At 44.3% G+C, this 13011-nt stretch overlaps 1 protein-coding gene across 12 annotated transcripts in view; it reads right to left on the bottom strand.

The window, feature by feature from the left end:
* mast4 (microtubule associated serine/threonine kinase family member 4) overlaps positions 1-13011 on the bottom strand; it is a 79870-nt gene that overhangs the window by 26813 nt on the left and 40046 nt on the right. For 5 of the 12 annotated variants that reach the window (XM_054758306.1, XM_054758307.1, XM_054758309.1 and 2 more), the window contains one exon: positions 11861-11941. The exons of 4 other annotated variants lie outside the window; for them this stretch is intronic. In XM_054758306.1, coding sequence (XP_054614281.1) covers positions 11861-11941 — 81 coding nt within the window. 3 more of the 12 variants (XM_054758311.1, XM_054758317.1, XM_054758316.1) reach the window with 3 other exon arrangements.

The raw sequence follows: 13011 nt of genomic DNA, 5'->3' as shown, positions 1-13011 counted from the left end.
CATTTTCTTTATTAGTTTCTGTGATACGGCTACAGAAAAGTGTGATGACAACCACAGAAAAGGAAATGGACTTTATAGCAAAGTAGTTTGGCACGTCTATCCTGGCTGCTTGGTACAACATGTCCTTTTTAAAAGCTATCATTTTTTAAAGGACCAAAAAGGAGAAAACACCAAAGTCCGCTGAATCTGGTCCCCATGTGAAGAAACTCTCCTCCCAGGCAAAAATGCCACACCTACTTTTTCACCTTGCAGTGGTTATTAGCAACAAACCAACCAGACAAAAAAAAAAACAGTCAGTCACCAATTACAGCGGACCCTCGCTTTTCGTTATTAATTTGCTCCAGTAGGGTTGACAAAAACCGAAACCCAGCAATTCCTCCCAAAAGAAATCAATTTTAGAAAGTAGGGGTGCTCACACTTTTTCAGCCTGCCAGCTACTTTTAAAAATGACCAAGTCCTACAGATCTCCCCCGTACTAGACATGTAGAAAATATCCAGTGTATCTACTACAGTCCAATGAGCTTCATTTGGTCTAACATTCACACATTTCAAAACAACCAAGACTTCGCTAGGTTTTTCATACCTGATTGGACTGCTTCCTCACAGTGGTCACTGTCAAGTCGGACAGCGGCCTTTAGCGACAGGAAGACAGGGACAACACAAGTATAGCCTATCAGCTGACATGACACGTCACAGGAACGTCACGTGACCACTGAGGAAGTGGGCAGTCCAATCAGGTACGAAAAACCCAGCTAAGTCTGGTCTGTAAAAACAACTGTTTTGCCATATACCTATCTAATATAGTATTTACAGCAGTGATGGACATGTAAAGTGCATATTTACTGTACATTCATGAGGGGTGATGGAACACAATTCATAAAGCGCAGGGCAAGTAACAATGGCGTACAAGAGGGGAGGGCTGTGCATTACTATTCATCAAATATGAAAGAGAAAAAAGGAAAAAACCTAGATTAGAGAGAGAAAAAGAAATATTATAATATATGATATTATATTAGAAATATATTTTTAAAAGCTGCATTTAAAAAAAATGGAAAAGAATTATTTTGGACAAAAATAAAATGAATCATTACAAAAAATAACAAACTAATAATAAATGCAGTGAATATTCTCAAGTATTTTTACTGATTGAGAAGCAAAGCTGATTTGCAATTCATCCCCGGGTGAGCCCAGCCTGCATAGGCCCGACAGCCTGACTTTGATGGAGGACACCACTACGCTGACATTCATGCACAGCGACAATGGCGTCCTGTCAGCAACAACAACTCCACAACCATCTGCACCCATTCTGTACGCCCTCCCCTCCCTCACTAAGAACAATCAAAAAAGAACAAGAACAAGAGGCCGCTGTGTGATGGTGCAGCTATGTGCCGTATGCAGAAATGCACGAGTAGGCAGTCGACTTCATCTCTGCCGCACAGCCAGGAGGTCACGCACGCCACTCTGACATGTGATGTCATGTCGGCTGCACTGCTGAGCTGCACACTTTTTACAAGGTAGGGCGCTAACACACTAAACAAGCTAACCTGGATTTATACACTCCTCATCAAAATGTTGAAAGAGCAGGTGAAAAACAACAAAAATGTACATTTTGCACTGTTGGATCCAAGTAGAGCTGCAAAATGTACAGTATGAGACAAAAGAAGAGACATTTCATGTGAAAAGGCGAGTCAGCAGCCTGAATCGGTGTCCGCTATGACGCTTAAATAGGCTAAATAAACAGAAGCCAGCCAGAGTAGCAGAAGCACTGCTACTCTGCAAGTTCACCAAACTCCCGATCTCATTCCACATCACTGATTACACCGGGCCTGGAGCGCCCTGCAAAAATGGGAAATGTTAATTCATACAGTCGGTATGAATTAACATTTAAAAACAGCTTCAATGATATACAGTATATTTGTTTTATACTTGTATATAGATCACAGGACCAGCCAAAGTATGAAAAAAAAAGTCTGGAAAATAAGGTGTAGGCGGGGCATCTATTTACCCCAAGCATTGGAAGTGCTTGGTGACTGGATAATGATTTGGAGTGCGTGAGAAAGTAGTCATTTATACAGTAATCCCTCGCCACCTTTTCAATTTCGCAGCTTCACTCACGATTTTTCAAAAATATGACTATTATTTATCTAATATTATCAATATTAAAATAAGAAATCATGCTGTTTCACGGCTAAATACTGCCTATTGTTAGACAAAAAGAAGCATATTGAAGCAAATTTTTATAGGTTCACGATTGGCTGGCAACCACCCCGCCTCCCGCCTGCAGTCAGCTGGGATAGGCTCCAGCATAGCTGAGTCCCAAGCGGTACAGAAAACGCACAGAGGGATTTTACATCTTTACTTGCCTAAACAACGCATTTTCAAGCACAAAAATGTGTAAATGAAGTCAAATACAAATAGAAGGATGATATGTAGTATTCTACGCTGGTCACTAGGTGTCACTAATGATACTGCAATGTTATTCACAAGTTGACACCTTTTTTGTTCCATGTCCAAATCCGCTTTCAGACCAGGGGTCTCATCTATAAAACCGTGCGTAGAAATCTGACTAAAAGTCAGCGTACGCCAGAAACCCAAAATGTGCATACGGACAAAATGATTCAGACCTAAAAAAGGTGTCGTATGCACACATTCACACAACTTGTGCTTCACCTGCTGTCCAAACAAGCGCACGCAACTCCACCCCATGCCCCCCCCCAATTGCCTTCAGATCGCCATCAATGGCCAATGCAAAGTGGCTCATGAATGCGGCGTCCATATTTAATGACCCTTCATTGCCTTTGGCTGGGTTCTTCTGAACCATGGCTGCTGAGAAGCCGAAGATGAAAAAGTGGAACTTCACCGAAACTGAGATGGAAATCTTAGTTGGAGAGCTGGAGGCCCGTAAAAACATCATATTTGGAGGGCACAGCAGTGGCATTACGAAGAAGAGGAAGATGAGCGCTGGCAAGTAGCGTGCGCTGCCGACGGAGTCAGTGGCACGGGCGCAGAACTTAAAAAAGCGGTTGGATATCAAGGTACACGTTTCCATTTTTAGTGAGCATGTTTCTACATTTTTCCTAATTGATGAACATAAGTTGAGCAAAATCTATTTCATTTAAAAGGTGGACATACTTGATATATGGAACGATAAACTGCCCAATTTTGGGGATAAATCGTCCAAAGAAAAGCGTGGAACAGCACCAAGGACACATTAGCACTGTCTTGTAAACTTACACCCCTTTTAGTCTAGATCCAACATCCCTTCTAGATCCAACTTCAAACATTCCTTGTAGATCCAACACCCCTTCTAGATGCAAGGGGGTCAAGAGAAAGTTAAGAGCTCAGCTGTGCGAAAAGAAAAGGTGATCATGTGTCATCTGAGGACAAATCAGCGTGAGCTCAACTTGCCTCCTGACATCTTCTAACAAGGACGAGCTCCTCCACAGCGCCATGCGGTCCTCCGCAGTCCTCCAGAGTCCCGTTGAGCCCCACACTAAACCCACATCAGTCCCAAAGGGAAACCCTCGTTTTCACCGACATCCATCCTTGTTTACCAGAGCAAGGCTGCGATGAGAGTGAATAATATCTGGTACGCAGGTGCTGGAGTCAAAGCGGATCAGGTTTAACGGTGTCTATTTATACCCGCTAGCTCTGGATTAGGCCAGTGGATGCCACGCCGCCGCTGCCCCATCAGCCCGCTCATCGCTTGATCCCCTCACTTCCTGCCACAGTGTTGGTATCAAAGCATCATCGCCTCACACTCGCTGGCTGCTGGAGCGCTTGTGTACTCACGCTAAGTGGGGCTCGTCTTTTGTCACGTTTGGCAGCCGGCGAGTGGAAACGCAAGTAGAGAGAGAGAGGGCAAGGGACAAACCTTGTTGTTGGACCCCTTGAAGTCTCAGATGTCCCACAATAATGTCTTGGAAGTGTGTTGGAGTGTGTGGGATTTAGACAGTTCTTCCAGTAAGCCCTATTGGGAACACGCCAACTTTGTGTGTCTGTAGCTTTAATGCTAATGAGCTGTGCTTGTTCACGCCCAACAAGTGCGTTTATACACTTCATCCACTTTTTACACTGTAACTCTGCATCCGTAACCACGTACAACATGCCAACATTCACAAACGGCTTACGTTAAATATGTTAGCAACACTAGCATAGATAGCTGACGCTAAAGTGCTAACATTACACTCACATTTTACCAGCAACATCATGTATGGAGCACACAAAAAAAACCTCAGCAGCCACCTGGAAAGCCAGTGTGGCGGCGTTTGAAAAGTGCAAAAGGTCTGCCAGAGACCTCCGTGGCGTCACAGCGGCCGCTCGGAGCCGGTGCCAGAATACAGTGCACCTTGCTGGGCAGCAGCAGGTGGCTCCTCCCCCTCTATACTCTGGTTCTCCTGATAGTAGTGATGTCATGATATTTCAACAGGTACCCTTGGTCACATCCTCGTTTGTTCCAGTCCTTCTTACCTCCACGTGTGCACACACGACACTTACACCTCAATAAAACAAGTAGGTATAAAAAGTTATCAGTTAGCGGCATCATATGGGTCTTTTATTGGTATGAGTTTAAAACAAAAAAGATATCGTGCATCTCTAAAAAAAATTGTAAAAATGCAACATTGCACAGTTAAAAGGTTTTATGACGGCCAGAGTTTGACCCTGGAAAGGATGAATTCAATTTCCTTTGGGGTAAATATTATATCGAAACAGATGGTATTCACCACCACCTTTTTTTTTTTTTTAAAGTAATCTCAATCTGTCAAACGCACTCTTTGATGATGTTATTTTAGATACTACGGAGGCAAAAATAGACAAAGATGAATGAAACAATTGAAGCCCAGTCGCTAATGTCGTGCTGTGCTGTCACAACTGTCAGGTGAGCTGGCTCAATGCTAAATAATAATACAAAAAAAACCTCATGAAGCGCTGCACTTTACTGACAAATTCCAATACAGTCAGACATCTGACACACTGCCACTATTAATAGCGTTTACACACACACACACACACACACACACACACACACACACACACACACACACACACACACACAGGCAGTCAAAAGGACAGCGGTGCTTTGTTTGATTACACCACCAATATAAAATGTTAGCGTTGGGATACATATTTCATTTCATTCGTAGGTCATTTTTGGGGATAAAACTGAAAAAAAATAAGCATTCCATTCGTCGATCAAGTTGGCGGAATACATATGATTCTGATAAACTGTCACTGTCCTCCGCTCCGATGCAAAAATCCGCCTGTGGCACTGAAACTCCCCAAGACGATGTTCCAAAGCAGCCGCTATTTAATGTTAAGCTGTTTTTGCGCGATGAAATAGGTCAGCGCCAGGATTAAGAATGAAATAAATCATCATTTATGTGCTGCAGCTCCACCATAGACAGCACAAAGACCTTGGACGCAGCGCTAGAAGCACGTGGCTGCTCTAAATCACACAAAGCAATCAAACGCTCATTTGCACTGGAGGGGGAAACACGGTGACTATCAACTCTTCTTCTCCTGAAGCAATGCACTCAAACGGGTGAAAATGTGCCAAAACATGCACCCCTACTGCGTTGCCTGTGCTGCACTGTTATTAAACCTCCAAAGTTTGACCCCATTAAGTGGGAGTGACGTGAAATTTCTCACACACACGTATCTTGAAAGGTGTTTTGCCCAATCGCTGCCAAATTTGGTAAGCACCTTTGGGGGAGTGACAAGCACGTGTGTGGAAAATTGGAGCAAGATCAGTTGAAAAAACATGCCCGCCATCACGCAAAACGTTGGTAATATCTGTATTACATGTATGCTAGCATGTCTGCCCAGGCATTATGACCACAGCCCACAGGGGGCGCTATGCCATTTGGTCATTCAGTCAGTTACATCAACAAAACATGAAGTACAAACGTGAGCTTCAGTGCTAACATACAGTACCAATCATTTTAAGATGCGTAGCGAAGCCTGTTTAGTTTTCCCCACTCAACCCTTCTCCCGCTCTGAAAGGAGCGTTGGCCAGGTTACGCATCCAAACGTCCAATTGTGGGACAGCGTGCTGCTGCGTGAAAGCACACTTGGTTTCATCCCAGATGTTCCGTTACAGCAAAACTCTGTCCAAACTTTGTCCAGTGTCGTGAAAACAAAAGGATGCAACTTTGATATTTTTAATGCTTAAGTGATATTTATTCATTTCAGGAGAAGACATCTCTGCTTTGTCACAAAAAATATCAACTTCACTCTTCACTGCTCCATGTTTCTTTCTTTATTCTTATATGTCAACTACACACAACCCATAAGCAGGTGCCACAAATGTAAAACCTTCAATATCCAACATCCTCTCTACATCCAACTTCTAGATCCAAAAAATCTATTCTAGAGCCAACATTCCTTCTAGATCCAACATCACATCTACATCCAACATTAGACCCACATCCAACATCCTCTCTAGAGCCAACTTCTAGATCCAAAAAATCAATTCTAGATTCCAGTCAACATTCCTTCTACATCCAACATCACTTCTAGATCCGACATTCCTTCTAGTCTAGAGCCAACATTCCCAAAAGGAGGACTTTCTGTATCAGCAGCAAACCTAAGTAATGTTTGTGCAGTCCTGCAAAGAAAGGTGGTAGCTGGAGCTTGTTCCTGCCGTCCCAGCGTGTCCTACAATGAACACACGACAGCAACATGCAAACAAACATTCTAATCCTCAGATCCAGAAAAGGGTTCCTATCAGCCTGCGTGCCAACTTTAGTTAAGAATTGTCGTCCGTTACCTTTTGGAGCGGCGCAGGCGAGCCCCGCCGAAGAAATGCGGCACGTTAAAGTTGCACAGCGACGACCAAACACTACAATCCCACACGGCGTCCGGGTCTTGCCAGAGCGGCGGGTGCCCCGGGTGCTTGGGCGGACCAGTCGAGGACACGCGGCGGCAATTGGGGTTGACCAAGATGCGACCCCCGCGGCTGCAGCAGCAGCAGCAGCAGAACTCCTCCAGCGTGAACCTCCCCTGCACGGGCACCTCTGCGGGCAGCTGCGGCATGAACACGACCTGCGGCAGAGGACACGGCGTCCTCTCACGGATAAAAGACGTAATCCCAGGAGGATCCCGAGGGATGTGTGTGTGTGATCCGGGTCAGGAGCTGCGACGTCTGAGAGCAGCTGACTCGTTGTTTGCCGTCTCCAAACTGCTCCCTGCACTCACCATGCTTCATATCATGTAACAGGAAGGTACCACTGCCGAGGGGAGGGGGGGACGCATCATCAGCAGATGCTGCCGTGCCCTCGTCTTGATGGCCTCCAAAAGAATCCAGCGGGTCAGCGTATTAACCGGGAGTGGAAGTGATGGGCTTTAGATCACCAGCTCCTCCAGCCCTCCACTCTGCGACACGGGTGCTTCCGCCTCGCTCATCTCGCCACCTTTGGCCCGCCTCTGATAAGACGCCAAAAGACCGGGACACTCTGTCACACTGGCAACGATGCACAGCGGCAAGAATTCTGTCACGCCCATGTTGAATTTGGCATTGGGACGCCCCCTGCGGCGTCAACAACCTTTGGTACCTTTGGGACGGGGACGCGATCACAGGGACGTGCAAAGTCTGAGCTCGTAAAAAGTGAAAAAAACACAACGCAATAAAAGCAGCCGAGATAAGAGAGGTCACGTGACTTCTTATGTTGTCCTCGGGGAGCGCAAACCCCCTCGAGCGTCCTCATGCGACACCTTTCCACAGCCGTCTGGGACACGCCGCGGCGTCATCCAGATAAGCCGCCTTGTCAGCGTTTGCTTGACCCCGTGGAACGCTGTAACGGTTGAACCCAGCGCCGGGCCAGACTTATCGCCGCTGGCCGATAAGCGCCGCTGCTGCTTCTTCTTCTTCCTCTTCGCCTATCAGCCTCCTTTTGTGGCTGGACGTCATTGTTGGGAATAAAAGACCACGCCGTTGTCTCCCTGCTGGCCCGCCTGCGCTCTAATTATGGCTCTGCTCTCTTTCAGCGTTCCACATTGGACATGACGCTCGCCAGGGGTCAAAGTCAAACGTGGAGCAAAGAATAGAAAGCTGATAACACCAGCTGGCAGCCAGTGCACCCCTCACATTTCACCAAGCAAGGGGGCAATACCACACAAAGTTACTTTCAGAGTAGTCAGAGTACAGCTTGCAGAGCCGTGCAGAGCTACGATTCACTGACGATGCAACACATTCTTGCCTAAATAGCTGGCAACGCAAGTGGCAAGCAACGTAATTACGTCATTAGAGGCCGCACGAGTGCTGCCGGCACTGAAGAGCTGTGGCTCATTGAGTGGCAACATGCATTCCATCATGCACTGTGACATTGTTTTCCTTGGAAAACTGCTTTCCAACATGCTAACAAGAGACGCACGATATCTTTTCTTTCAAACAGATACCACGAACTGAGTGCCTCATGACACCCCCAAAATATCCGAGATGATTTTCTATCGTACTGTTCCATGACGAGATGTATAACGAGTGGCAAACTTTGACCTTTCCACGAGCTCCGCTGGGGATAAAAGACGAGCAAAACGTCTTCGACTGCTGCACTCAGACAAATCCAGACATGTGGAAAAGACATCTCCGTGCTTGGTGCCCAACGATGAACACCAACAGACACTCTTTGCTACGTGAATCAAAGCAGACGGCGCTCAGACGGACCGATCCTCCACCACTTTGATGTGCCACAAATCCTACTTAGCACTTGAAAGAGGAGAACACGGAGGCAACATTGCAGCAGAAGGAAGGAGGGTGGGGGGGTTGGCATGGTGGGGGAGGGGGTGATGACACCATTGGCACACTGTCTGACTCAAACTGCTGTTTTACTATAAACGTTAGCATTGTTGTTAATCAAAACAGGCTGCAGTCACATTCAAGGGGGGACCGTCCCAATTCAAAACCTCCTTTATGTTAACAAAAAAAAAACAGCTTCCCGAAACCTCTGCAAAAATATTGTTTATATTCAGACTCAGTCTTTTAAAAGTACTGCAGACTAAAATAAAAATATCCAATCAGCCAGATTACACAACACCACTATTCTTAAACACACCAGTATCCAATCATTTCAGTATGAACACACCAGTATCCAATCATTTCAGTATGAACATGCAGAAAACAGTCAAAGGTAGGATGCTTTTCTGCATGCTTTCAATGGGAAAGAGTAGCGCCATCTGGTGGACAAATGGAAAACGTCAAATGTAAAACCAGTAGTCCAAATTGAAATGTTTGTCAACCGATTTGATAGTCGGAACGCCAATCAGCTCCGCCCCCATTGCCGCAACCAGCCTACAGCGACCATCTGCCTCCCACTTTCCCATCACAAAGCCTAAACGAGCGTGCCTGCCGTGTGGGTCTTCCTGTCGTCATGAGAGTGATATAAGTTTTGCACTCTGCAAAACACGCCTTAAAAAGCTTTAGTTCGCTGCGGCATTTGGGGGGCGGTCACTTGGCAGGATGCAGTGAGTTTTTGCGGCTCACGGTGTGATTGTAGGTCGGGCGTCGGCCCGTTAGCCAAAACGCGGGACACGCGCCCGTGATAGCCCAAACAGTGGTCGGATTCGGTGGCGGTGGAGGAAACCGGGTTTGCTGCCAAACATTAAGTGGTGAAGTAGTTTCAAAGTTTACCAATTACATTTGATATCTAGGTTATACGTTTTATAGTAAGAGATACATCACGTGCACCAAAATATATACACGTACAGAAATACTCATATTTGTTAGGGGTGTACAATCATTATTGGACCAATCATTATCAGCTTTACCAATAAATCTGATAGCATTAAAAATAGTTCCGATAACCATTCATTAAAAAGGAAAAAAAAAAACACTCCAATGGCGCGAGGTTACCCATACGGTGCAGGTGAACAAATCAAGTGCTCCTTTTCCCCCTCCTTCCTGTGACGTGAACAGCCTTTTGTAACTTCCCCTGAGCTCACTTTAAGAGGAAGACATTTTGTGAATCCCATGGAGCAAAAAACCTGATCAGCCCCCTGAAACGCCAGCGCTGCATCGTTTGAAGAGTGCAAAAGGTTTGCCAGAGACCCCCACGGCGTGTGCCCGAATACAGTGCACCTTGCTGGGCCACAGCAGGTGGCTCCTCCCCCTCTATACTCTGGTTCTCCTGATAGTAGTGATGTCATGATATTTCAACAGGTACACTTGGTCACATCCTCGTTTGTTCCAGTCCTTCTTACCTCCACGTGTGCACACACGACACTTACACTTAAATTCAAAAAGCAGATATAAAAAGGTTATTCAGTAGATATTCGGTATCACATGGATCTTGAGAAGCAGAAAGCTATCGTTATGTGTATCAGTTTGAAACAAAAAAGGCATATACAGTATGTGTGTATATACACTAAGTCCCCAACCAATGAACACAATTGGTTCCAGACGACCGTTCTACAGTGGAATTGTTCTTAAGTAGGGTAAAAGGTAATATTACCAATGATATAGGTACTACATGTACGTGTATACATATACAGTATATGTGTATGTATGTTATTACCAATGATATAGGTACTACATGTACGTGTATACATATACAGTATATGTGTATGTATGTTATTACCAATGATATAGGTACTACATGTACGTGTATACATATACAGTACATGTGTATGTATGTTATCACCAATGATATAGGTACTACATGTACGTGTATACATATACAGTATATGTGTATGTATGTTATCACCAATGATATAGGTACTACATGTACGTGTATACATATACAGTACATGTGTATGTATGTTATCACCAATGATATAGGTACTACATGTACGTGTATACATATACAGTATATGTGTATGTATGTTATCACCAATGATATAGGTACTACATGTACGTGTATACATATACAGTATATGTGTATGTATGTTATCACCAATGATATAGGTACTACATGTACGTGTATACATATACAGTATATGTGTATGTATGTTATCACCAATGATATAGGTACTACATGTACGTGTATACATATACAGTATATGTGTATGTATGTTATCACCAATGATATAGGTACTACATGTACGTGTATACATATACAGTACATGTGTATGTATGTTATTACCAATGATATAGGTACTACATGTACGTGTATACATATACAGTATATGTGTATGTATCTAAATATGAGTTTGGATGCAGTAGTAATATTAAACCAGGATAATTCATGAAAAAAACAATAATAAATGTGATATAATAATACGTAATGATAAATGTTATTTACCTTTGAAGAGGAGTGGTCGAGCATACGTCGTCGTGGAGGAGGAGGAGGAGATATTGAAAAAAAGGACAAATGGTGGTGGTGGTTAGACTCTTCTAAAAGAGGTAGTGTTCTGTGGGTGGTGTAGAATTAAGCAGGCCTATTAACTCTTCATAAACTTTAATCACACGCTCTGTCCCGGTTGTACAATTTATCTTTCCACTTAGCTTTACACTGTATCTCCCCAGCGTCTAACTCTTCCTCTGTTGGTCCCATTAGCTCTAAGGTGCATTAGCAGTGTCACAGTGCCCTCTACTGGTCAAGCATGTACAGTAGCAGTACAAATACTGATTGAGCGACTACAAGGCAAAATAAAATAAAATATACACCAGTCGGCTTGTGTTTGTATCTGCGAATGTTCGATAGTCGGATGTTCGTAAGACTTAGTGTAGGGACACTAAGTCTTAGGGACTTGTGTATAGTATGTATATGTGTATAGTGTATATGTGTACATTTATATCAGGAGGTAGATGTTTGGGACTTGGTCATTTTAAAAGCAGCTGGTCCACATCATGCGGTAGCACAACCACAACTCGGCCGCGTCAGCAGGCGGGACGGGGCGCGTGCCGACAGGTCTGAGGCTGGCTTACCTCCAGAAGTGAAAGGCGTGCAAGGGGCTGCACGGGCTGCAAGGACTAGTGGGGGTGGGACTCAAGCTTCGAGGCGTGAGGCTGCAAGTTAAACGGAGCAAAGTGAAAACGTGTCGTCTTTTGCATCACACATTTCTATCACATGGAGAAGCATCGGTACCGCTTCTGGTAACAAAGGCAGAAGGCAGGCTACAGGTGGTTAAATGTTTGACACTGTGTGTGTGTGTGTGTGTGTGTGTGTGTGTGTGTGTGGATAAAAGAGTGTTGCCGTGGCGCTGCAGCGTTCCTGAGGTCAAACAGAGGTGAGGAGATTTTACTGCAGTGGATTTAGGAGCTCATTAGCGTCAGATTATGCCCACATACAAATCCGTCATTGCACAGAAAACGAGGACACAAACGTGTGGAATGATTTGATACATTTATGATGTTGTTTACACAGCAAACACTCGTTATTCACTCTCGTGTCTTTTTATTCTTATTGTCCAACGAGTCAGTGTTTTGCCAAAGCCTCATTAAGGTCATTGTTGATGTCAACAAAGAGCTATTCAAGCTGACTTAAAACCTCCTCTTTACTTTATTTTCTTCCCCCAAACAAGCAAAACAAAAAACAGTCCAGAAGGTTGACGTCTGCGATCCCTGGCTAGCAAAGTGATACAAAGTGTCTCCGCTGTCAGTCAACTCAAGGATTATTTCATCACCTTCTTCAAATAATTGTCATTTTATTCAGGAAACAGAAAAAAGCTGAGCCTGCAAGCGCAGCATCACACAATCCCTTCAACCGAGGATGGACGCCACTTTCCCACACATGTGCAGCATCACAACCAGCTCATTTTGGCAATTAATAAAATCATTTTGGCCAAGAAAATGCCTCAATTATTTCAACAAGGTGACGATTTTACTTATTTAAGCAAAGTATTGATATCGCACTGTTGGATCGTGATCTGAGTTTGGCATGGGTTGGGATGTCAATTCTGACGGTATCATAACCTTGGGCAAAAACATCACGGTTTGACGGCATTAGAATTACAGCTGTGAAATGTCTTATTTTGAAATATCTTTATTGGAAGGAGAGAAAAAAAAGTCAGATTTAAACCGTATAGTTTAACACCATGAAAGTGGTTATTTCAAATAACAAAAAATAACAATTCTTT

The sequence above is a fragment of the Dunckerocampus dactyliophorus genome, chromosome 17 (genome assembly GCF_027744805.1).
Source record: "Dunckerocampus dactyliophorus isolate RoL2022-P2 chromosome 17, RoL_Ddac_1.1, whole genome shotgun sequence".
Classification (NCBI taxonomy): domain Eukaryota; kingdom Metazoa; phylum Chordata; class Actinopteri; order Syngnathiformes; family Syngnathidae; genus Dunckerocampus; species Dunckerocampus dactyliophorus.
Note: the sequence above shows the minus strand (reverse complement) of the source record. Positions and strands in the feature narration are given on the sequence as shown.